The sequence below is a fragment of the Hoplias malabaricus genome, chromosome 1, assembly GCF_029633855.1.
Source record: "Hoplias malabaricus isolate fHopMal1 chromosome 1, fHopMal1.hap1, whole genome shotgun sequence".
Lineage (NCBI taxonomy): Eukaryota > Metazoa > Chordata > Actinopteri > Characiformes > Erythrinidae > Hoplias > Hoplias malabaricus.
This window is the reverse complement of record NC_089800.1, coordinates 59,272,314-59,299,595: the sequence shown is the minus strand read 5'-3', so window position 1 is coordinate 59,299,595 and position 27,282 is coordinate 59,272,314. Positions and strand designations below refer to the sequence as shown.

The following is a 27,282-nucleotide window of genomic DNA, read 5'->3' as shown; positions in this document are numbered from 1 at the left end:
TAGAAGCTTTTTTTAAATCACAAATTACTGCAATGTGCAGTCATATTTCACATGACTGATTGTTCCTATGGAATAGAAACATTCTTGAATTTAATGCCTATAATATATGCATCATTAAAGGTTTATCACTTTAGCTACGTTGCTGTCATGGAATATTTTGATATTTATTCAGATTTATTCGTTGCAGAGAAACGGCATGGTTTAAATATTTTGCTTGGTCGATAAAGTACACAAACCATGTACACACAGACACATGGAGAACACACCACACTCCTCACAGACAGTCACCCGGAGGAAACCCACGCAGACACAGGGAGAACACACCACACTCCTCACAGACAGTCACCCGGAGGAAACCCACGCAGACACGGAGAACATACTACACTCCTCACAGACAGTCACCCGGAGGAAACCCACCCAGACACAGGGAGAACACACCACACTACTTACAGTCATCTGGAGCAGGATTGGAAACCCCAAACCCAGGTCCCTGGAGCTGTGTGACAGCAACACTACTTGTTGCGCCACTGTTCCACCAGTTTCCCACTTTTTTCAGTAATTGATAATCTGATGTCTACCATGTTGTTAACCACTACTGTATTTGTTGCAGTATATTCATTAGAGTACAGATAAATCTCAGTCAGTAGTAAATATTTGTTTAATTTTTATTAAAGGATTTAGTCCAACAATATTAGTATTTATTGTGTTGCTACAGGTCACGAACAAATAAACAAAAGCACAAATTAATAGAAACATTGTCAGTTTATTCAAAAAAGTGGCATAAATAGAAGAGGCCAGGTAAAACATCACATAAACACAGATCAGTTCAACTCTTAAACATTTTAAAGAAACAGCATCGTGTTAGTTTTTAGTTGTGTAAATACAAGTATTTAGGGGAAAATGTATCTATCTATGACTGAGCCCAACTGATGTCGTGATCTTTGATGAAAAGATGATGAGGAGCTGTCAGGTAGGTTTGGTAAAAGCATGTTTGCTATATCCATACGTAGCCGCAGCGGGGCCTGTGAATTAGAATTTTGAGGCTGGTGTAAAACCCAGTTTGGTATTGAGCAGAAATGTGAACATACAGAATGTAAACCCTTTTGTACCTTTGTCCTTTATTTAAAAGGACAAAAGTAAAAAAGCATTTTCACTGACAAGCTTGATTGGAAATGTAAACAAAATTTGTATTTGATGCCTGTAATACACTCCAAAAACAAACAAACAAACAAACAAAAACTGTTGGGACAGGGCAAAATGAGTGAAAAGGTTATAGAAAATTCATGTTTAAAAGTGTTACACTCCAAGTAGGTGATAAGAAGGTATATAATGAGCATTCACCAAAGGCTCGCTCAATGCACACAAAAATATTTTATTACTCTTACCCAAACTTCATGAGAAGCTGCTATACAAATTTGAATTTGAATATTCAAATTATATTTATCAGAATTGTGTATATTTTTAGGTGGAATAAATAATTCTACTGGGGCCTCATAGTAATTTCTACTCCATTTTTGTTTCAATTTCTGTAGGTATCTGCAATAGTTCCAAAAGTTAACATCTTTGACATTGTGTTTCTAGACCATTCAGGGCTTTAAAAGCATCTACCTATAAGCAGTTTTTATGCATCTTGTTAGTAAATTCAAAAAACAAAAACTCACAGCTTTTGGTCTCTCAAGTAGTGTATGTGAGCATCTCCTTGCTACCATCCTTCTAGGTGCTATTTCAACATCAGATTCTTCAGATATGCTGTCTACAAGGTCACTCACTTTGAATTTACAAAACAAAAAACTAATTGCTTATTAAGTTTTTGACAAAACACAATTACATATAGTAAACTGTGTAATTAATCTCACCAATTGAGGATTTCGTCCTACCACTGGCTCTGCTTGATAAGGTGGTCTTCCATCCTGTATGCAAAATAGGCAAAATATTATATACACTAATCACAGTATATTATCTAATAGTCATATTCTAAATAATATAAAACACTGATAGCTTCAAATGTCAGTGTGAATACCTAAAGGAGAGACATGCTTAGATGACAGAACTGTCTCAATGTTGTTGATCTGGTGCTGTAAACTGTTCACTCTCTGGAATGCCTCCAGTTTTAGAGAGCGTTCCTGATTCAGCTGATTCTGCACCTGTTTACAAAACAGAATATTGTATAGTGTAAAATGTACCCAATACAACAAAACCTCTCTGGACCTAATCTGTTTAGAGACAGCTAGCCCAGTAAACAAAATATCACCATTACCCCAAATGTACATGAAAAGCCAAGCTATGTTTCTATGTGTCACAAGTTAGTTTGAGCTAGGTTTAAATTGTTGTTTACAATAATCCATTATTTGTAAGCTATATTAGCCTTGTTACACAGCCATTTAAACCTAGCTCAAATCAGGCTGTTTTTTGCAGGGTTGTTTCCATACATGAACTAGGGTAATAATTATTTTAAAATTTAAATTTTTTTTACAGTGTTTATACACTATGTTAAAATATTTGAATCCAAAGAAGACGGGAAATAAAAATAAATTCTGCAATACCTTTTTTATCTTTTGATGACAGCGCTGTTGCTGGATTTCTCTCTCTCTGCTGGTCTTCTCCAGCTTGGAACTGAGGACTCTGAGCTGACCCTCTCTCTCCTCCATGTGCTCTGTTAGCTGCTCCACACTCTGCATGCGAAAGTTCTCAAGCTCCTGACGGCTGTGTGATTCCTGTGCTGACCAGTGGGCCATGTCTTGTAGCCGCTGAGTCTGTGATTATAAAACACCGGTTACTGATTCTGTCAGTAATATACAGAAATATGTATATTTCTGGGCATGAAATGGGGGATATATTGTAAATGTCCAAAAGCTTGTGGACATCACATATACACATAGCTTTAATAATCTCCCTCATAAATATGAAGTTAAATAGAATGCTCTGAAGTAGTCATACACGAGTAAAAGTTCTTCAGGCTCACTGCCTAGCATACTCCAGAGGTAACAATCTGCCATGCACATATCACATATCTGCAGTGTTCTGATCCTTTAGGATGATTTAGTGGAGTTCAAATGATTTAGAAATATGAATTCGATCGTTATACCGAGGGTTGCAATATTCCAGGAATTTTCAAAGTTGGGAAATTTACCTTGGGAATTAACAGGATTTAACAGGTAATTATGTGATTTAACAGGAATTAATAGGAATAAAATGGGAATATTCAAAGCTAAAGGTGAGAAACTTACATACAGTTGGTAAAAAATATACTGAAGCATAATCTTGGCTAAAATAATTATATATGATACCAAAATAGTATAGCAATGCTGCGCCCAGGCACATGGCACATCACACTGTTCTTTCCTCCATCACATGTACAGCATATGTCCAGATGATTTCTAGAGACCTGACACTCACCACTACTGAAAGCAAACATTTGAAATAAAGCACTACCTAAAGTCAGGTAGGTTTTGACAAGGTTCATATTTTATTAACAGGAATAGCATTGAAACATTTAAACAACTATTAAATCAAGGTGCAATCTTACAGTTGCTTGCTATCTGGTAAATCAGAAAAGTTAATGAGCAATTTAATTTAAGAGACTAATTTAGGCTAGTAGACTAGCAAGAGGTTAGCTTACCAAGGCTAGCATAGGCTGGCTACCTATATTTTTTGCCTCAACAGTTTTTTTTATCCAAGAATTAATACTTATTAATTATTGATTTAACATTTTGAAGACCATTAATTTGGTGTATTTAAACTTTGCCATTTTATTTAACAGAAGAATGCCATGTGTATCACCTATGACATCATGTGTCATAGTTAATATTTGTATTGTTATGCCTTCATGTCAGCTATTAAAAATAAAATTACATTATCATCAATGTATGATATAGTACCTTTAAATTATCCAATATTTTCTATTAATATAGTATAAATTCTCAAACTGCCCAAAGCTTCTGTGGAAAATTACCGGTAATTTACTGGAAATGTATCAGAAATTTTCCACCCCTTTGCAACCCTAGATATACCTGACTATTGCTCATGACAAAATGGCATCACATTCCCACAGTAAAGACCCAACATCCCAACATCTAGACTACAATTTTTTTGGAGGAAAAATGTGTTTTTATTTTTAACAAGAAAGAGGAATAAACAATTAGTTAATTAATTAAATTTAATTAAATAATTAATTTTATTTATTAAAAAATTAATTTTATTTCAATACAAATTTTGGATGAGTGGGTGTCTACACACTTATCTTCATGTTGTTTATAATAATTATATATATAATGGGTGCCTGGGTGGAGACATACCTGCTTAACATTTTGTTTTTTAATGTGTTCATACTCAGTCTGGCACTGGAGCATGGCTGCCTTTACTGCTTCAAGCTCTTGCTTCAGGTGCATCTCCCCTTCCTGTGATGTCATCTTCACTCCCAAAGCCTCCAATTTACAGGATATTTCACGCTAAACATGAGGTGATAGGTAAATTTGGCAAAACAGTTAAAGACTTTAATGTGGAGATTATTATTTTAAATCAGTCTCAGTCTGGCATACCCTCTGAATCTGAAGCAGCTTCCTTTGAAGTTTAGCCTGCCCAACTATCTGCCTCCAGTGGTGAAATGCTCTTAATTTACAGAGAAGTCCAGCCAGTTGATTATTTTCTGAATAGAGATCTTCTAATATTATGTTCTGAAGAAATAATATAAGACTATTAAAATGTAAATAATTGATGGACTTTATTTGTGGTATTAGTAACTACAATGAATCTCACCTCAGAAATTTTGCCAGTCAAACCCTCATTGTCTTTAGAAAACGACAGCTTAAACCTCAGTTTAGAAATCCTGTCTGTTCCTTCACTTCTGACTTTGCTGATTAATTGTATCACATCTTGGGTCATTCTGACATGGTATTTGTCTAGCCTCGCCTGTAGACCACAGATATTCGGACAGTTATGGAACCGTAAAATGAATGGAATTTAAACCATTATAATGTGGAATTTAAAATGTGTCTTTTTGCACCTTCAGCTGAATGCACACAATAAAGAGCTGGCGAAGCAGTGAGTCATAGCGCTGCTTGTGTTCCAGGCTGATCTGCTGCTGGACACATTTCTGCTCTTCTTCCAGCTGAGCAACTCGGGCATGAAGCTCTGTGACCTCAGCCATCATCCCATGGCATAACTCTGCTACCTGCAACGACAGCTCATCACTTATTTATTTTCCTGAGATTCATCTTTTTGTTGTATCTAAACATCTCCCCAGGTTTGAATAAAGTAAATATATCATATGGTGTAAAAAACCTTTACCTAATTCTGTCAAAATGGCAATTAAGTTATTCATTTTTCAGGAATTAAATTAACTACATTCACAAGGAAAGTCAAATTTACAGTAGAATTTCTAGATGATAAACAGTATTACTACACAAACAAAAAAAGGGTGTTGAAGTTAGCACATCAGTGCAAAAAATTTAATCTGTGAGAGATTGTTGAAAATCAAGCTCCATTCTTGCTTCAGATCTTAAAAACAAATCTACAGCTGTTTCTGTCCTTCATTCCACAGAGTGTAAAATTACAGTTGTTGAAAAACTGATACTAATTAATTAATAAATGAGAGAACTAAAATGGTCCAGAGTACAGTGGAATCCTCAGTTATTCATTCATTCATTATCATATTATCATATTCATATTATAACCGCTTATCCAGTTCAGGGTCGCGGTGGGTCCAGAGCCTACCTGGAATCATTGGCAGGAATACACCCTGGAGGGGGCGCCAGTCCTTCACAGGGCAACACAGACACACACACATTCACTCACACCTACGGACACTTTTGAGTCGCCAATCCACCTGCAACGTGTGTTTTTGGACTGTGGGAGGAAACCGGAGCACCCGGAGGAGAGAGAACGGGGAGAACACACCAAACTCCTCACAGACAGTCACCCGGAGCGGGAATCGAACCCACAACCTCCAGGCCCCAGGAGCTGTGTGACTGCGACACTACCTGCTGCGCCACCGTGCTGCCCATCCTCAGTTATATTTAACCTTATTATTGGGAGTAATCTATCCAGAAAAGAATATACTTCATGGAAAACCAATTGGAATGAATACGATACAACGTACATATAAATAAGTAATGGTCAACTAAATGACAGGTTTGCTCACTGGAACCCCAGTAGTACAGGCTACAATGTATGTTCTTCATGACATCATGGAGTACAAAGGGAGAAGATAAGATACACTACTGGCACATATTTTATTTCACGTATAGGAAGAATAGCAGTACATCAACGTCATGTTTGCTGCATGACAGAGTCAGACATGTCAGCAAATGTCTTGGCGGTTGTAAGCAGTGTCATGTATTTGTTTTGCTATTAAATCAAGGTCATATATTTTCTAATCACAATTTTGGTTCACTATGCTTCTTTTCACTCATTTTGTGATTATGTAACTACATCCCCCACAAACCTCTTAGAAAAACTAATACAAATATATATTATTTTCTTCTCAGAATGGATTGACAACAACAAGGCACTAACCTATGTTGTATTTGAATTGTAAAGAATAAAATGTAACCATCTTCTAGGTTGGAACTGTAGAAGAATTTCCCTGCAGATATTTCTGCTGAAAAAATTGGAAGCTGTACACTGTGTATTTATATACTGTACATATCATATAACCTACTATTTATCTGTTTATCTAGCTTAAGTTATACATTTCTAAACATTAATGTTGTGGTGAACATACCTTACTGGAGGGATAATTTGCTTGGAGATCTAAAGCCTCGAGTTCCTTCACATCCTAAATCATTGCATATTGTACAGAGTGATTAGAATGCCACTGTTAGAACACTGAATGAACATTAAAGAGGATTAAGAGTTACCATCTCTCTCTGATAGAGCAGCTGACCCTGCTGCTGTAGGAGCTGTTCATAAAAATCAGAATAAAGCAGAAAGTTGCTGCGCTCACGGGCCATCACAGCACCCCCCAGCTCTGTCAAACACTCCTGCAGATGAGCCCTGGAGAACAACACCTGCCGGAAACATCATTAAATCCAAATCTAAACCTTAAACATTCTGCAATTAGAGGCCCCGGCACATGCCACATAGTGGTTTTACAACTGCTCTTTTTAAAAGTAGCAACTGTAAGTATAGAAAACACAATGAATGTGAATAAAATATTCCAGGTTAGGGATATATTAAATATCAATAATTTTGTTGGCTGTGTCTAGAGCATATAGTTTTACTTTCTAATTTATCCCAATTTGTTCACAGCAGTTAAAGAGGAAAAAACTAACAAAAAAAATCATGATAATAGAACTTTGATAATTAGACTCCTACAATTTTTCAATAATACCACAGCAAAATGTGTATCATTTTGTACCTGTTCTTCTGTCTCTTTTCCTCCACTCATCAACTGTTGTATGAAATTCTCTACTATCTGTGGTCTCTCTAGTGACAGACAGTGTTTCATGGATGCTCTCTTCCAGAGTTCTTTCAACAAAAAGAGAGGACAGGTTCAAAATTCAAAAAAAAAAAATTAAAAATGGCACCAATGTCACTGTTAATGTTTACTGCTCTGTGTAAATCTGTGTTATCTTGTACGCAGGTTGTGAAATCTAAAATATATGAAAGCATATTATTTCTTTTCTAATAAAGCATTGTAGCCATTGTTAAAACAACATATGAATAGGGTAGCCACCTTTATATTATGAGACTATTTTATGGAAAGATATTCTTAAAATACAAAGATTAACCAGCATTTAATACCTTTGTACAATGAAAATAACTGTACATTTAGTTTTTAAATTTCATGGCCACAGCAGCCAGCAATTTAATTCCAACCATCTGACTGTACATCCCCATAGTTTCTCAGGTTTTCTGTAAGTTTTAGGGAAGTTCCTTTATCTCCTGTAGTGGGGAATGCTCTGTGATAAGTGTGCACCACAGAAGAGTGCATGGGTGTACCTTTCTTTATGGTTTACCTGCAGGCAAGGCTGTGTCATGTCGTGCTCGCTCTGAGATCACAAGGGTCATCTCCCTGTTAATCCTCTTCTGAACTGCTCTGATCATATCACATTCTGTGCACTCCAAAAGCCTTAGCAGCTGCTCCACACACAAAAACAGGAAAGAAAAAGCAGATACCTGGTCAACACTTACAAAATCTAAAAAAAGAAAACAGTGGTCATAAAAAAAGATTATCAGTAGAACAGTGGCAGCATGTTTGATAAATAAGGCAGACAAATATTGAACAAGAGAATCTGCATACCTGCCATGTCTTGACTTCAACCTCCGTGACTCCTGGAGGGACTGGGAAGAGCTGACTGTGTGACAACAGAGCCTCGTACTCCTGCTCCTTCTCCATCTGTTGCGCCAGAGCCCGCATACTGGGGTAATATATCTCCATTCTAAAATATTTCATATACATTATCATAAATCAACAAAATCACCACATATTCTTTAATACGTTCAGAGAGATTGGCAAAAGACCTTAATCAAACCCATTCACATTTAAAATAAATTCCTGTGAATTAAACTGAACATATACAATCCCAAATCACAAGAATCTGGGCCAGTATGGAAATTGTATATAGTAAGCTCCACAGACAAAAGAAAACAGTCACCTTGCGTGTTTAGGGTGGTGATAAATACAGACTCCTGCAGATGAAGCTGCACGAGGATGATTGAGCTAAGAGGTGTGCTACAGGATTCTAAAGAGTGCTAAAGAGGTGGCACTGTACAGTGAATATTTTATTCAATGTGTGGAAAATGGGTTGCAAAGCTGTTAATAATTGGTGAAAAGGAGTGATTGCATTTGGGGTACCTGGATTTTTGGGTTTATAAAAAAGCATATGGTTATATGTGTCATATCAATTGAAAGCTTCTTTTCAGGGCCTATCTGAAATGAATAAGCATATAGGAAGAACACACTCTGGAGGGGGTGTCAGTCCTTCACAGGGCGACACACACTCACACCTATGGACCCTTTTGGGTCACCAATCCACCTACCAACCTGTGTTTTTGGACTGTGGGAGGAAACCCACGCAGACACAGAGAGAACACAGCAAACTCCTCACAGACAGTCACCCGGAGCAGGACTTGAAGCCACAACCTCCAGGTTCCTGGAGCTGTGTGACTGCAACACTACCTGCTACACAACCGTGCCGACCCAAAACTGATCATTTTAATTACATTTCAAGATAATTTCAAACAGAATAACAACTATGCATTTTTTAAATTTGAGTTTAAGGTTTTCTCTTTGACTATGAAATGAAAGAATGTTTTTTATTTTATGGTAAAATATTTTAAAAAATACCTGTAGAGAGAGGAAGACTGTTTGAAGAGTGCTGTGGAATTCATTTGCTCTTCTCCTAGCTGCTGTCGTGACCAGCTTTCTTTGAAGACTTCCAGTTGCTTCCAGAGCAATAAGAAACCTTTCTGCTGGGTGAGGGTCTGAATGGGATTGTGGGGTTCATGCTTAATCTCCTCTGGGGTTCTGTTCACACTTTCCATGTAATCTGTGCAGTCCTGGAGATTGCAAACAAGGGCAAGAAAAATGCAGTTTTTTCCAGCTTCAATGAATCTAGAAGTTTATTTAGCACATCATTAACAAATTATTTTTTAAACTTAAATGTAATACAATGACTGTATAAATAATTTTACACTTCAAGTCTTTAATATCTGTAATAATCTCAGTACTTCTCTATTAGTCTCCAGGGTAATATCTGCTTGGCCGTGAAGCTGAAGTGGGGCTGCATCTCTTTCACTCCGCTGCATGTTGTCAAGCAGCAGAGAAACACCCAGCATCGCTCCATTAGCTTCCATCCTACTGCGGTCATTTAGGCCAGCCAGGCAGATCTGTGAAGCACAAACCTATCGTCATTCTCTACACACTGATGTCCAAAGACAGAAGACTTTACTGTGATGGTTTATGGAGATACTTTGTCCTTATCCCAACTGAAATTGATCAGCTAAAACATTTTGTGTCTGAAATTTCCTTTTTTGCTTTTTCACTGGAACAACAAAGACAATTAACAGATAACAGTTTTGAGGAAAGTATGAAGCTTAAACAAAGCTACTTCCTTGATCATAACTGGTGGAATATAAGCTTCCATTTCTTGTTTATTAGACAATCACATTAATCTAGTTGCTTCAGTGAAACCCCATAAAAATGTTTGATAATAAATAAATGAACATGTCATGGTTACAAAAGATTAAAATTGTGCCTGATATTTTTTTTAAGAAAATTAGTCCTTTTAAGAAGAATAGAGATGTCAGGAACATACCTGCAAGCAGAAGTCTATAGGTAAAATGTCCCACACTGCCAACGGGTGTAACCCATAACAAGCAAGAAAGGATCTCCATGGATGGATTTTTTGACTCTGAAACAATACACAATGCAGTCATTTAAAAAATATTTAGTTTAGTGTTATTTCTGGCACACACATGTAGTACATTTATAACGAATATTAAAAACATGAGCAGCCAAACTACCTCTGGGCAGAAGGGATCCATTGGCTGAGGCAGAGGAAGCTGAGACACACCATGTATTAAGCTGTCACTCAAGACAGATAGGCCATGGCTCATATTATCACTCACATTCTGATAGGCATCAATGTTTCCAGAGGAAAGAAAAGCCTCTCTACAAGAGAGAGAGGTAGATGCAGTTAGATTCAAAAGGATTGGACATATTGTAGCACCAAATCATATGAGGCCTGACAGATACTTCTAAAGCAATAAACTAAGTGATCTATCAATTGAAATCTCCAATGTCAAAACTGCCCATCCTGTCTCAGAAGATCAAAATACCCCACATTGTTTCAATAGAATTTGAGGAAAGAGATCATCTAGTCCATGAATGCACCGTTATTTCCAGTGCTATGTTTCGGGGCATTTTTTTAATTGACAGCAGGTAGTGTCACAGTCACACAGCTCCAGGGACCTGGAGATTGGGGGTTTGATTCCCGCTCCGGGTGACTGTCTGTGAGGAGTTGGTGTGTTCTCCCCGTGTCCGCGTGGGTTTCCTCCCACAGCCCAAAAACACACGTTGCAGGTGGATTGGTGACTCAAAAAGTGTCCGTAGGTGTGAGTGTGTGAGTGAATGTGTGTGTCTGTGTTGCCCTGTGAAGGACTGGCACCCCCTCCAGGGTGTATTCCCGCCTTGCGCCCAATGATTCCAGGTAGGCTCTGGACCCACCGCGACCCTGAATTGGATAAGCGGTTACAGATAATGAATGAATGAATCTTCTGGGTGGTGTGGTGTTGGTGTGTTCTCCCTGTGTCTGCATGGGTTTCCTCTGGGCTTCTGCCCACACACGTTGGTTGGTTGACACTGAACTGGATAAGTGGTTTCAGACAATGAATGAAAGAATGAATCTTCTGTAACCACTCCATCCCAATAATGGTTGTGATGGGTCTAGAGCCAAGCAAGAATCACCGGGTGCAAGGCAGATATACACGCTGGATGGTAGGGTGCATTCTGAGAACCCAAACTCAAAACCCTGAGACCCTGGAGCCCTGAGGAAGTGACATTACCTGTTATACCATGCTACACTTCTCAACACATGACAAGATGAACTATTGATGAACAGTTAGATTTCTGTTACTTCTGAGCAGAGAACATAGTTCCTCATCAGTTCTACGTGGTCAAAATTATTGGGTGCAAATTTAAGATGCTGCTGCTTTCAGTTCATTCTGCAACTCTGAATATTGGCTTCTCTATGGCCTTCTTATCATTAGTCAGAGAGCAAGTTGTGAAATCTTATTTTTGAGCTATTTATGAGTAAAAACACTGTTAATCTGCAGGAGACAAAATTCTATGTTAGGCCATGATAATGAAAACTCATAACCACAAAAACTCACCGAATCATACAACGTACTGCCATATCAAACCGCAGGAATAGCACCTCCCTGCGCAGCTGGAGAAACTGTCCGACAGCCCCTGGACTTTTGGGCTCTGTAAGAGCGTCTATCTGCTGCTGAATGTCCCATAGCTCAGCCCCTGTAAAAGACCAGGTAACAACAGGGGTCAAAAAACATATTGACAAAGTTGAAAAAATTAATGCAAGCACAAGTTACACCTGCTGTTGCTTACTGATGCTTTCAGATCCTCCCCAGTCTGCAGTCAGCTTATGTTCACCCCTGGAGCTGAGTGAACTTTTTGGGTTCCCCAAAGAAGCGAGGCTGACCAGGTAAAACACTATATCATGAAGAGCTGATAGAAGCATCAGGGTGTGTTGAAGAGCTTGGTAACATACCTGCAATATTGAGTAATACAGCTAAAATTTTCAACAGAATCATATTTTCAGAATGCATCAAAATATCAGGTTTAGTTACCATCAGTAAATATACTGAACATACTTTCTCTAAACAAACCTGACCTCACAGACAGTCACCCAGAGTGGGACTCAAACCCACAATCTCCAGGGCCCTGGAGCTGTGTGACTGCGACACTACCTGCTGCACCACCGTGCCGATCATAAGTAAAATTAAAAAAACAAAATTAAAACCTTACAACAAACTGAACACAAAATATATTTTTAAATGTTTATGGGCACCATGTTTATTTACATATAATCACTAAAACTAAAAGACCATATTTTTGTCTTGACAAAGTAGGGAATTCTTTCTCCCTATTATTATTATTATTATTTTTAACTAATTATTTTTTCCCCTGACAATCCACACAGTGTAGTAGTGTTATTAAAATATCAACATGAAATACATATAAGAACATTAAAATATAGTCACTTGGTGCAAGGCAGGAACACACCCTGGATGGGGTGCTAGACCTTCGCAGTTAAGTTTAAAAGTTAAGTTTCAGTAATTCAATTCAAAAAGTGAAACTCCTACATTGTACAAATGCATTGCAAACAGAGTGATCTATTTCAAGCGTTTATTTCTTTTAATGGAAGGAAAAGTGTGGTAGAAAAAGGTGCAAATGCAACAGGCATAGCCACAACATCGAAAAGATTGTCAAGAAAAGGCCATTCAAAAATTTGGGGGAGATTCTCAAGGAGATGCTGCTGGAATCAGTGCTCCACACAGATGTATCCAGGTAATGGGCTACAACTGTCGCATTCCTTGTGTCATGCCATTCATGACCCAGAGACAACACCAGAAGCGTCTAACCTGGGCCCAGGAGAAAAAGGACTGGACTGTTGCTCTAGTGTGTTGTCTAGTGTCAAGTTTCCACAATCAGTGATAGTCTGGGGATGGCCATGTCATCAGCTGGTGTTCATCCACTGTGTTAGATCAAGTCCAAAGTCAGTGCAGCCGTCTACCAGGAAATTGTAAAGCACTTAATGCTTCCCTCTGCTGACAAGTATTATGGAGATGTGGATTTCATTTTCCAGCAGGACCTGGCACCTGTCCACACTGTCAAAAGTACCAATCCCTGGTTTAATAACCACAGTATCACTGTTCTTGACTGACCAGCAAACTCCCCTGACCTAAACCCCATAGAGAATCTATGGGATACTGTCAAGAGGAAGATGAGAGACACTACACCCAACAATGCAGATGAGCTAAAGGCCACTATCACAGCAACCTGGGCTTCCAAAACACCTCAGCTGTGCCACAGGCTGATCGCCTCCATGCCACACTGCATTGATGCAGTTATTCATGCAAAAGGAGCCAAGACCAAGTATTGAGTGCATATGCTGTACATGCTTTTCAGTAGGCCAACATTTCTCTATTAATTTTTTTGATATTGTCATATATTTATATGGTCTTATTATATTCTAATTTTCTGAGATAAAGACTTTTGGGTTTTCATTGGCTTTAAGCCATAATCATCAACATTAAAAGAAATGATTGCTTGAAATAGATCACTCTGTTTGTAAATTAATCTATATAATATACGAGTTTCACAGTTTTGTAGTGAATTACTGAAATAAATTAACTTTTTGATGATATTCTAATTTATTGAGATGCACTAAAAAGACATTAACATCTAAAGAATATGGAGAGTTGATGCATCTCTCACCTTCTCTTCCAATGTTTTGAACATTATGAGCACCTCAGTGTAGTGGGGAATGTACCACAGGTTCAGCAATATCTGTCCATCTGCTGATAAGAGTTGTCTAGGACGCGGCTGAAATGTCCTGAACATCAATATTTTCAGAAGATACACAAAGATTCCACTCTGAATCATGGGCTCACAGATAGGAATTAAAGAAGTTAATGAGATTAACTGGCTGCTGAACCCTAGAACATCTTACTATCTACAGGCTCTCACCTGGGATCGGGTTGAACACCCTGACATTCTACATTGCTCCGGATGTCACTTTCTTGACCAACAACAAAGTGAGTTTGCCCAATATCAGTAAACTGGTCCAGCAGTGAGGTCAGACTGTAGCAAAGGGCAATAATCTGACCTCTCACACAACACTGAGATATCACCTGGCTGAATCTGAAAAACAGGTCGAAATTATATAGACCCCATTTGGCTGCCAAAAGCAAATCTGATACTTTTACGGTATTTTAAATAATTATAAGGAATGCATTGAAACTCAATCAAACATACTTGTGACAAAATTCCAAAATCAGTTTTCTCTTGATCTTGGCAACTTCATCCTGTTAATAAAAAGAACAGACTGTAAAACAAAGCCAGATCTTAGCTGTTTAAGACATTAACTCTGAGTAGCTTCACCACCCAATTTCTCACACAGAGTATGCAAGAGAAAATATTTTTGTGGTCAACAAAATCTGTTAATAGATACTGAATTTAAAAAGCTAATTTTAAAATTTTTTTACAAAACATGACTTAGAAAGACCATGCTTTTCATGTTTCGGTGCATAGTGCAGCACAGTAGAGCTGCTGTAGCATTTTCAAAAACAAAGAGTGTTTTTACTGGTGGTGCACAGTGTATTTGAAGGAAACAGCTACTCGAAACATTTATCGATAGAGCAGTGTGTGTGAGTTGTTTTTCACGTGCATGGTCAGCACCCACATAACAGTAGTTCAGTAAGGCCAAGCATTCTGAGCACTGTGAGCATATATACCACACCAATTTCTTTGGCCAAAGATGATGGCTATTCAAACCTACAGTGTGAAATGTCAAAGAACATGATTTCTCAATTCACAAAGTGTATGCATTACTTAACACCAAAAGGTACTTACAGGATTTGACATCAAAGAGCTCATCAGTTCCTTCTTCTTTACAAAGGAGTTAAGCATTTCATCTCGAGGGCCCACCTTCTTAAGCTGAATTGACACAAAGGCATCTGCAAGCCTGAATCAGCAGTGATTTGTTGCTGTTATCACATTGATTACATGCACAAATGCATTTGCTTTACCCAATTTCATCCCTAATTGTATGCCACTAAGATAAATTAAAGATGAGTATATGCTTCCTCTCAGACATAGCAACCCATACAATGTTTCTTTTATAACTCGCACCAGCACAGCATCACTGAACAGCTTAACACCCTCTGGGGAGAACAATAAGTACTTAATGCTACAATGTCAGCCAAAATATGAACAAACTGATTAGAATGTTCTGACAGGACCAACACTTAGACAGTTGTGCTCAGTACAGTGAATCTTAATCTGACCTGGCTTTAGTACATGAGGTGCCTCTTGCAGCCGTTTGAGTTAAAGCCTCTTGTACTTGTGAGGATTCAGCTGAACTCTCTGCCCAATAGCAAAACAAGGCCTGCTTCAGTGCTCCTAGTAGAGCATTCTTCTGTGTGACTTGGCAGGCAAGGACCACATGGAGATTCTGTAGGCTAGACTGGTTCATAAGCTTAAAAAACATTAATATAAGTATATTGTGTATAAAGAAAATATAATGGATCATAAAAACAAGTGTGTGTGATATTACATGTATCATTACATTTAGCACAGCTTCTTCAGACCTGAAGCTGAATTTCCCTATGTGGTTCTCATCAAGTTCTTGGATGGCTAGAGGAAGGCTTGATGGGCAAAATCTGTACAGATGGACAGTGAAAATATAAACTGGGCCATAGATTTTGACGACACACCAAATAAACACTTTACATTATCCAAAATCTATTAGTTATATAAATGTACAACATGTCATGGAGCAAAAGTATTGACAGCATGTATAAACAAGGCTAGTCACCTGTCAACACAACTGCTGTCCTGGAGAACGGTGGTGATGAACAGTGGCTGTTTGGGGATCTCTTTTTTTGCTGCAAATTCAAACTGCACTGAGCGCATATATAGATGGTGCTCATCAAAACCCATCTCCTGAGAAAGTGATTTGTATAATCTGGAACAGAAAAAGCTAATTTTTGTCACTGCTTTAGAAAAATCCATATAAACCAAAATCATCCAACCAAAACCTTGTGGGCAAGGTCCTGTGATTACTATTGGAGGACTAGAGAATGACACATCTATGCAACAACAGATAAGCTACTGTAGCTAATCTACTAGGTGCACAAACAAGAGGGTGTGGCTAATACAATTGTCTGGGAATGAGCCTCCATATAAAAACTGCTGTGCCTGATTCATTCAAACCACAACACACTAAGATTCCACCATCACATGAGTGTCACAGGTTTACTGTGAATGGTCAATCATCCAAATTATACCTGGGTTCTGGGTTTGTCTTTTGGGGGCTTGAACACAGGGGCTAATAATGTATGTAGAGCAACAGATGGGCTATAGTCATTGTCAAACTACAAAGTGCACATATGTGGTAAGTGGAGCTGATAAAATGAGCAATGACTGTTGAATTAAGGCAGTCATTTTAATGTTTTAGCTAATCTGGATCTATCCACGTCGAGAGGAGCCAGTTGAGGTGGTTCGGGCATCTGGTCCAGATGCCTCCTGGACGCCTTCCTGGTGAGGTGCTCCAGGCATGTCCAACAAGGAGGAGGCCCCGGGGCAGACCAAGAACACGCTGGAGAGACTACATGTCTCGACTGGCTTGGGAACACCTCGGTATACCCCCGGAGGAGCTGGAAGCAGTGGCTGGGGAGAGGGAGGTCTGGGTTTCTTTACGTGGAATGCTTCCCCCGCGACCCGGACCCGGATAAGTGGTGGAAAATGGATGGATGGATGGATGGATGGATGGTCTATTCAAACCAAAGACTGTAGATTGTTTTCTGCAGTTATTGATTCAAATAATTATTAATTCCTACATTGTCTGTAACCATTCATTGTCTGTATCCAATTTCAAACCAATTACCCATTTATCTTTAAGTAAACAAAGACACACAGTGTCACAGATGCAACACACCCTCTTATGAAGCACCTATAGCCATGGGAACACTAGTGGCTCACCTCTGGGGAGAATCTTCAGACTGCTAAACATGACTGAGTGAATTACATGAGAGACACCATGAGGTGCTTTGAATCTAAAAAAGGCTATACTCATGTTCATTGCTAAATTCTGTGTAAGACTAATCTTCAATATAACAATGAAAAAGATTTCATCTCGACTAAACCGTGACAGATGCTCAGTCTCTGAGGCCGATTCAATAATCCGATGGCGAATGGTGACCAGCTCTAGGAGTTTATAAAACATCTCCACTGCAAGTGTCTGCTTTCCTCTGCCCTGCTCCTCTGCTGACCTTAGAACAGAGAGGCCGAGATCTCTGACCAGATCTGGGTCTTCAATGAACACTTCTGAATACAACTACAGAAAAAGCAAATCATATATTTATGCACTCAAAGGTTTGAAGATATTTCCAAATCAAACAGTTTGATCTGATTGCTTTTACAATAATAAATAGTCAAAGTGGTGCATATGTATGAATGTAATGAAAATTAAATGTAAAAGGGCAAAAGTGCAGAAGATTTTGGTCATTTCATAACAAAAATCACTTCTTAACACTCTCACTATCATTCAGATTTTGATAAGCAGGTGTGTCCAAACATTTGACTGTCATTGCAGAATTCTAAGCAATAAGACACATACATCTCTCTGAATCTGAGGGCTGTAGGAGGCTCCAGAAGTGGGCATGGTGTGCCAGTGAAACAAAGCTTGCTTTAGGATGCTGTGCTCCAGCCTGGATATGTGTGAGTCACTCTTGAACCCATGCAGTTCACACAGCTCAGCATGGGCCTGCTCCAGGGCTCTGTAAACCCCAGAGGCCAGACTCAGTGATGGGTGTAACTCCAACAGATAAACACTCTTCAGAGCAGGGCTGAAATAATAAACATCAAGAGAGAACACTTATATATTTCAAAAAAAAACATTAACAATTGGCACTGCACTGCTGTAGTGAATTCCAAAGGAAAAGGTTTTAGACTGGTTTAAATTGAAAAAAGCTTAAAGGAGAAATACTGCATGCTCACATTAATTTGGGGATCTGGTATGTCTACTAATACATAAACTGCAAAATATGAGGACCTATTGAGTCTGTCAAATATGGGCTAAAATCAGCCATATTAATTGTGCTCTGCTCATGATGTCATGTGCAGAGACTAAACTGAACCACACCCTTGTGTGTATCTCAAATCACAGCTCTGCACCAAGATGAATGTGAAAGTGCAGAGAAAGTTGAGGAGTAAAACAAACCAAAGGAGCATAAAGGGAAAAATGTACTGCACAAAATCTATAAAAAAAACAAAACAAGAAAGGTGAAGAATGAGCCCCAAGTAAAAATGGCTAAAAAACAGAGTTTCTGCTCACTTAATGTTCACTACTTTGCATTCTTATTTGTGTGAATATGAGGCCCATTATCATTTAAAGGAACAGAAGTTGAAACCGGTTATTCTAAACAGAGCTGTTTAGATGGGGATAAGGTAGCTGTAGCACTTTGTTAATTATTTTGACCAAATCATGTCACATACATTTAATTAAGACCATGTGAAACTGGGTTAGCTTGTTCAAAATGGGTACAATATTTCCCCTTTAAGGATTTTATTTTAGGCTAAACAACTGATGCATGATGAATATTATTAAACTTGGTTACAGGTGTATGCAAAATACATATTTCCTGAATTTTATCTAGGAAGAAAAAAAATTAAGCATAAAATGACAATATATATATATATATATATATATATATATATATAATTGATTAAATCTATGCAGAAATATATTGTCTGTTGAGGAAGTGTAACACTTTTTAAAACAAACAAAACCTGTACTGGACCATATGACTGTTTAACAATATCTAACTTATTAAAAATTGATCCAGGTAAAAGCATCTCTCATGGTGAAATGACACATTTTGCACTACTGTCATAAGCTTACCTACATCCACCTACTGAAACTAGCTGTTTAGGCACATAGTTTAATGGGAAGCCATATTGCTGAGGACAGCTCTTGCTCTGCTCCCCTCTCCATATCCGATCCAGGTACTGACGCTGCTTATCAATCTAACAAAAAAGAGATGGGATTGTAAATCTACATTACTTTGTCTTATAGCAAGCTCCTGTGATTATTATGCCTAAAATTAACAAAGTAAAACCCATTTACCTGAGAGTTTAGTACTGATTTAATTAGTTGTTGGTGAGTTTGTAGGCAGGCCACCTCCTGTCTGTATGCTTGTACAAAATACCCTGCTTCCAAATCCACGTGTGGCCTTCTGTGCATTATGTCTGTAATCACTTGAGCCAAACTAAACCTCTCCTCTAGGTCTATGACATGCTGGTAAGCATCAAAGTAGCAATTCATGAGCTGTGGATGTATAAGAGATTAAAATCAATATTGTACACTTATCAGCCGTAACATTTTGTAGTTGAACACTTTGTAGTTGTACAATTACAGACAGTAGTACATTTGTTGCTTGGCATACTTTCTTTGACACCTTTCACGTTGTTGCTTAATAATGAGGACTCCCATAGGACCATAGCACAGAAGTTATCATTTGCATGGTGGATCTTTATCGGTGCTGCAGTGACACTCTTTCACTGGTGGTGTGTTAGTGTGTGTGTTGCAATGGTACAAGTCAGACACTGCAGTGCTACTGGTCTGTTTAAATACGGTTCCTATTCACAGTCCTCTCTATTTGACACACCTAACTTGTTGGTCCACCTTGTAGATGTAAAACCGGATAGGGTACCTCATTTGTTGCTGAACAATTTGTATTGTCCATGCTCTATTCCTCCATCAATGGTCACTGGATGCTGCCCTCAGAACGCTGCTGGCTGGATATTTTTGGTTGATGGACTATTCTCAGTTGAAAGTCACAATGAGGGGGTTTAAAACTCCAGCAACACCTAACACTGCACCATCACACCACTGTCACTGCAGCACTGAGGACGATTCACTATCCAAATAATACCTACTCTATGGTGGTCCTGTGGGTGCCCGGACCTGTGAAGAAAAGGGTGAAAGGGGTATGCAGAGCAAAGGGTTGACTGCCGTCTATAATTGTAGACCTACCATGTTGTTGAGCTGACTGAATGGACAGTACCTCTATTTTATGCTCCAGAAAAGCAGTCTCACATGTCCAGACATCCAGCAGAACTGCCATTCTATCCACATGCTTTTCAGCCAAGAACACCTCTTCAGGTTTTAATGACCCACTGTATGTTTCTGATAGTATTACAGTACATACAATATAAATATTGCATATAAACCCATACAAATATATGGGTTTTTCTGTCTTGGGCATGGATTTAACTGAAACGGCCAGTAATCAATACACTTTCTTGCTCTGACCTCTGTTTCTGCCGATGTAATGGGACGCTATGAGCAGCAGTGTGTCTTCAAGCTCATTCAGGTCCATCAAAGCTGCATCATACATGATGTAAAGACCTCTTTGATCCTGCACATGGATATAATGACTCTCTGTACTGTAGTAGTCACTAAGATTCTCTACCTCAGGGAATTCCATAAACTCTGTGCAATGGACCTGTAAAATACAGTGAAAAACAATACTGAGACAGATGGCACTTTGTAGAGATTATTTTTTCCTGGTACAAAAAGAAAGATGTTTAATGTATCTGTTGTCAATTTTTTGTTCACTGAAATGGAAATGCATACATTTTACAAATGACTGTTGGCAACATTCCCCTTATAACTTTTGTTAATTATGTCAAACACATAGCTCAGGTCAATTGTAATTAAATAAAGGATAAGAAGTAACATATCCTATGGCATGACACCTCCGGAAGTCACAACGGTGAAGTCTGATGTCCCAAACCAACCTCATTTTCAAACTAGATTTACAGGCCAATCATACTCTTATATGTACATCCACACTGGCCTTCCTGGAGACTAAGGTCTTACCCAGCCATACTGGTACCGTAAAATGTCACGTAAAGGCCAATTTAACACATTAAATATTAATTTTACCTTCACTTGGGGTCATCAAATATCTGTCTGTTCTAACACTAAACTGTACAGCTAGAAAGTTCCTTTAACTAAACAAACATATTTAAAATGTCCATTGTCCCAGTAGCTACTTAGGAAAAGTTGTCTTAATCAAGGGTAATGTAATTGTGGAATGCATTTTATGTCATTGATTGTTTTTAGGCATAATGACGTGTGCATGTTAATGGTATGCTGTATTTTGTTGCAGGTCGTCAAAGAGGAATTTCTGTCATGAAAGGATAAGTAGTAACATTTTTGCATCTGAATGTGAAGTATGGATTTCCAACTCTCAAATAAAAACTATATCTCAAATAAAAACTGAGATTACACACCTAGTTATATTGGTTTTACAAGAGAACTTCACACATATTCCTCTATAGATGTAGGGGTGTGGGAAGATTAAAACATTTTTAACACTAATGTAAACATATTCCTATATAAACAAATTTAGGTATTGATAGGAATGAATTAATTTATAATATTGCAGTGAGTTGGGTATAATTTTGACCTATGCTCACACTTATTTGTTTACATTCACACAACAGAGCCTTAGTCTCATGCTTGGCCCTTTTACACAGAGGACAGCTGTGTCCCCCTGGGGAAGACTGTGGACGGTTCAGAGAATTTGAGGTTTCTGTTTGCCTCTATGCATGCTTTATAGAGACAAAAGCATTAATGGAGTTAATTAAATAAAATTTTAAAACCTCATTAGCTGCCAGTGGTTGCCTGTTGTCTGCAGAGTGAATCCCACTCTTTCTTTACCTTGTAGTCAGCAGGGGTGTTGAAGATAAAATATTGTGAGCCAAGACCTCCTGCTGAGCCGCTGCCTCCTCGAGCTGCATTCATCCAGCCGCTTTCCTCTGCGCTGCTCATCTGTGCACCCCCCACCACCTGCAACCCTCCAGTATCCACAGCTAACCTCTTCTCCAAAGAGCGCAGGTAGTTCAGCATGCTCAGACAGGTACGCTACAGCATCAAGAAGAAATACACAGCTCAAAACAAACAAAGAAACAAAATTTTAAAAATTAAACAACAATAATAATAATGTCTGACTTCTGTGACTTCTGCCACATTTGTCCTTACTTCAGCTAAATATGGACAAGATAGCCATTGTTGCCTTAGCAGAAAGCATTGGGCACCCAACACCTTAAGGCTAGTTTGTTTATTTGTCCTTGTCGACCCACTGTTGGTATGGGATTGGCTTTATTAAAGTCACTCAGGTCTTTCAGACCTGCCAGTTTTCTCATATCTAACACCGCAACTATGAGACCCAGTGAAGGATAATTAATGTCTTAATCTTAATGATAATTGATGTGAGAAAAATAATGTCTTAATCTTTCAGCTGGTAGATGGAGAGGAAAGGATAAGATAGGATACGATATTAAAATTCCAAATCAACCCTCAGCTCCTTGATCCTGATATGGCGCAAATACAGAAGGGACATATAAGCTCCTCTGGAAGCAACAGGGTCTTCAGAGCCATCTTCAAGATCTTCATCTAACCCAAGCAGCTGCGCACTACTAACATCACTGTAACAGTAACAGAATATTTAGGATTATGCTTTACACGTATAAAACAATCACTTCTACATAAGGCTACATGACTCCCCACTGATCTTTTCATACCTACTGACATAACAGACATTATTAATGCATTTTTTAACAAACATAATTTCACATTTGTTCCTGAGTTTTAACAATACTGATACTGTTAAATAAAACAAACAAAAAAGGCCTTAATGGCAGCCAACACTTGATGGAATAAATATCTATAAATGTTTTAGGAGATTTAGACGTGAAAAACGTATGTAGGTGTCATGTAGTCTCACAAGTAATAATTCCTAAATAAAAGTCCTCAATCTAGCTTTAAATCCCTTGAATATACATTACTAAATACACACACAGACATACACACTCACATATGAATGAAAAATATTACCATAGTTTTTGTGTTTCCCCCTTCTGTTTTTTTTCCTTTGACAAATCAGGTATTTTGGCAGTGGATTCCTGGAACATTTAAAACAATTCATTGAATTGCAAAGCAAATGTGTCATTTATAAATACTATATTAACCATAAAAACTACTTTAATCCAAGATTTCAACCAGTGCCTTGCCTGAGAAAGATCTGCAATGTTAAAGATACTTCTCCATATGTTAGCAGCAGTAGAAGCTGTTGTCAGCTTTGAGGTCATGGACTCTGGTTCAAAGACAAAAGCTGCATGCTGCTTCAGGACTTGTGTTGCTTTGTGGACATCAGACTAATTGAAGAGAAGCACAACTCAAGGCCCACAAAATAAGGCACAGAATTCAAGGGGTATGGAACTACAACCCTTTGTAGTGTTTAGAGTTTATACATTTCAAGACGTAACAAAAACTCATAGATATAATCTAAAACTCATTTATTCACCTCGCAGGACCTGGAATGCATTTGAAGGAACTCATCAACACGTCTCATTTCTTTCATTTTGGACATTTGTTTCTGTTGCCAGGGATTTCTCTTTGGTTTCACCTTTTTGAGCCCAGGAAGCACAAAGAAAATGGCCTTGTTTTATTCAGAACCATAACATAAAAGTATCTGACATGTGCAATTCTTTATTCACATACCTGGATGTGGGAAGTCCAGTTAGCTTCCTTTCTGAGAGCCATGTTTGGACTCTTCCTTCCCCACTTTTTGTCTATAGCCTCAGTGCTATCATACTGAAGAAAACTGCTCATCTCTTCTTGAAATTTGAAGATGGTTCTGAACTTGTGGTTTACCTAAAGGTAAAGACAACAATCATCGTAATGCTCAATTAAATCTGCTCCCAAAATAAAATACTGTGCAATACTGTGACCACCCTACATATTTAATTTTTGGGAAAAAACATGATGCCATACTACTAAGCTAACTACTAAATTACTAAGATGCTATGTTTGACCATACCAAGCTGAAGAGCTCCATCTGATCAGCAGATGTCTTGATTGACTCTGTGTTGTACTGAATGTTGTAATATGACAGCAGATGTTGGAGCTCCGTTTGGAATTCATCCAGTTTTACAGAGTGCAAGGGAGCTTTTGATCCTGACCCAAATATCCCTGATAAGATCATGAAAGAGCAATATAAGATACAACAAAGATACTCAGTATCATTTAAATCAAGTGCTGTGGTTATACAAATAGATCAGCACACTCACAAAAAACTGATCTCACTTGTAGATTAATCTCTGAACTTTGTAGTAGTGCTAAAGTATTTAAACAGCTTTCAGGTTATGTATAAGTACTTTGCATAACACCAACCATCTTCAATCATGAATTATAGTCATGCTTTTCCCATTTGTACAAATAAATTAAACCACATTAAAATCTGCTGAGATTCTGTTACAGCTAAGTGTGGCTTGATGCTTGATTATTTAGTCATGCAAGCATCAAACTTCCAGTGTAAATAAAACAGATAATGTATTAACTAATCAACTACTTCGGGGGTAAACAGAAAAAGTGGTTAAACATTTATTTAATTTTATCTTACACCATACTGACATTGCCTACCATGTGCTTCATTCTTTATGATTTGTATGTTGTGGAGTACCCTCACCTGAAAATTGCCCAGGAGAGCTGAAATCTGGCACACTAATCCTATCTTCCTCTCTCTTCTCACACAAAGGAAGATAATGAAGAACCTATTTCAAATAAAACTTTAAAAATAAACACCTCAAAAATTTTGGATCAGTACAAGAGGGCAGAACAGTTTGTGTGTGAATGGCACTCACATGCAGGAAGCTATGAATCATCTTAACTGAGTGTAAGTGGCATATAAGCCACTGTAAGTAGATGACCACATCTTCCTGTAAAACCAAACTGATGGTGGAATCTGCACCCAATAAAAACCTTTCTCTGGACACAGCAAGTCTGTGAGCCCTCTGCTTAGCATCCTCAAATTCATTGGTCAAGTGAGTCATGTGCTCCTAAACAAAACCAGGTTGGGGGAATTATTACTACAAATGCACATGTACAGTTAAAACTAAAGAAACAAACAAACCCAAAAAACCATGTATATATCTTGTGGATTACCTTGAACTCAGGATATAATTGCTCCAGGACAATGGAATGCCGGCAGAACCTCCTCCACCTCAGCATAAGCTGGTACTTAAACTGAGCTAGCTGATATGAACGGTCTGTGAAAAACTGATAAATCCAAGAACATAGTTAATCTATATATTTTTGGCATTAAAATGTCACCCAAAATCAAACGTCCCTGGACATGTTTAAATAAAACAATTGTTTCCTGTAACCTTTGATTAAAATATAGCATTACCTGTCTTAAAATGTCTTCTGATTTCTAAGTATATCATCATATACCAATATACTAACCCTAATAGGGCAAATTTTGTTTCCAGCAAATGGAAAAAAATGTTTGCATGTCTGGAATATACTCAAAGACATGTCTTAGTAAACAAAATTAAATATTTTTATTATATTTTTTAACATCCATATTTCTAATCTCCTGCTTACATCACCTCCATGTTAATATGGCCAATTAATGCTGAACTGTACCATGACTGACTTAAGGCCTTTAAAAAAACATTTAAATGAAACACTGAAGAAAAATCTCTTTTAACAAGATGCTTTCATTTGGGTCTAGGGTCCACAGTTTAGCACACTTTGAGGATTTCACTGCTTAAACTCAGTGTTGGACTGCAAGTATAGTGTCACTGCAACACATCTCCAATGTCCTGAAGTTGTGGGTGCAAACACTGCATTTGGTCACTGTTCTCCATATGACTGCTTCCATGTGAGGGCTCCGGTAAAATACATGTTGGTAGCTGGCTGTGTCAAATTGTCCACAGGTGTGTGTGTGGTGCCCTGTGACTGGTGCCTTGTCTAGGGTGTTTTCGTGCCTTGCACCCACAAATTCCACATACTCGCCAGACCCACCACAAAACCTGAACAGGATTAAGCTGTTTCAGAAAATAAATCTAAGAAATCAAAATGAAAAATAATCCTTAATACTTAATAAAACTTTCAATGAAAATGCTACAATGAACTGTGTCGTACTCTCGCCCTGCAGAATCAGAACTGGACTTCTTGACTACCTGGTGTAGTAAGAGTGGTAAACTCTCAGGCGTGTACTCCTGGCCCAGGCAGCTCTCCAGCTCTCTCTGAATGATCTCAGATTGTGATACTATCTGTTTTGCACCTGCAACCTATTGTTAAACTTCAGGTTACACATCCTGATTACAGTTGAATTAAATATAATAACCAGAAATATATACAACGTGAATGAACACACACACACACAAAAGTGCCATCAAATATAGCCATTTCATTTATCATCCAAATTAACAAGTGATCTTACATGAGTCTTCAGAATTCTAATGTGGTTAATGAGTAAATAGTGGTCACTGAAAAAATGCATATTCTTTGGGATCTACAACAGGACCCTGCATGTATTATGAAAGTAAACATCACCTGGAGTTCTCTCTGGAGAACCTGCTGCCTCTCCATACGGAAATAAGACACATCCTTTGGAATGTGAACAGAGCTGTAGAGTAAAAATGTAGACCTAAGAGATTCAACTTGATTGTCCAATAAAATGTAGGGAAGAGTTTTTAGCCAGCTCACCTGTAAGGCTTTGTGGATGTTCCATGCTCATTTTCTTTCTTTTCCATTTCACTCCTCAGGGCCTGGAGCTGTGAGGAAAGTTCTGCTTCAAGCTGTTCCACTTTCACTGAAGAAGAGATTTTGTATGTTCGGATTTTGCCCATATCTGAGGGAATTCAGACGTCTAGAAGGCTGTGCTGTTTGTATCCGATCAGATTTTTTCTTCCTTTACTCAAACCATATGATGTTAAAATGTTGGCCACGTCTTCAGCATGGTTAGCTTTTATGCTTTGTCCATTCAGTGAGAGGGCACAGTGTTGTCTTATCGTGGCCATGGAGACTTGACAATGAACCTGAAATATAGGCCCCATGCAACCCACAGCAACATGGTTGGCTACTGTGTAACACACAGGGGCTACTCTACTCCGGGGCAAAAATCACGACCCCTGTATTACTATATTAAACTGTAGTTAAAATACCATTAAGGCAA

General features: G+C 38.2%; 2 protein-coding genes across 3 annotated transcripts; both read right to left on the bottom strand.

Moving 5' to 3' along the window:
* Nucleotides 1–743: 743 nt before the first annotated feature.
* On the bottom strand, nt 744–15,164 carry LOC136710984 (coiled-coil domain-containing protein 162-like). Of its 2 annotated transcripts, XM_066686920.1 has the most exons (24): nt 15,098–15,164; nt 14,501–14,550; nt 14,213–14,386; nt 13,961–14,078; nt 12,068–12,230; nt 11,836–11,974; nt 10,468–10,615; nt 10,260–10,355; nt 9,673–9,831; nt 9,290–9,501; nt 8,243–8,381; nt 7,959–8,079; nt 7,358–7,467; nt 6,858–7,007; nt 6,722–6,775; nt 5,003–5,170; nt 4,756–4,908; nt 4,539–4,673; nt 4,296–4,448; nt 2,544–2,753; nt 2,021–2,144; nt 1,857–1,910; nt 1,662–1,768; nt 744–1,022 (listed from the first exon to the last, which is right to left on the bottom strand). In XM_066686920.1, exons 1-24 carry the CDS (start codon nt 15,152–15,154, stop codon nt 891–893), a joined length of 3,126 nt encoding a protein of 1,041 aa, XP_066543017.1. In that variant the 5' UTR covers nt 15,155–15,164; the 3' UTR covers nt 744–890. The 2 variants fall into 2 exon arrangements, with proteins under 2 accessions (XP_066543017.1, XP_066543026.1); XM_066686929.1 differs by lacking the exon at nt 744–1,022 and having other exon boundaries at nt 1,698–1,791.
* si:ch73-242m19.1 (uncharacterized) lies at nt 15,155–26,956 on the bottom strand (the record flags this gene model as incomplete). Its single annotated transcript, XM_066649014.1, has 23 exons — nt 26,814–26,956; nt 26,661–26,733; nt 26,237–26,395; nt 25,263–25,376; nt 24,962–25,156; nt 24,787–24,841; nt 24,139–24,290; nt 23,820–23,972; nt 23,623–23,724; nt 23,330–23,473; nt 23,154–23,221; nt 22,615–22,744; nt 21,978–22,181; nt 20,562–20,754; nt 20,314–20,435; nt 19,374–19,574; nt 19,149–19,273; nt 17,865–18,093; nt 17,392–17,582; nt 16,062–16,211; nt 15,813–15,906; nt 15,532–15,722; nt 15,155–15,209 (listed from the first exon to the last, which is right to left on the bottom strand). Coding segments are annotated over exons 1-23 (3,243 nt in total), but the record flags the coding sequence as incomplete, so codon positions are not given.
* Between the last annotated feature and the right edge of the window lie 326 nt (nt 26,957–27,282).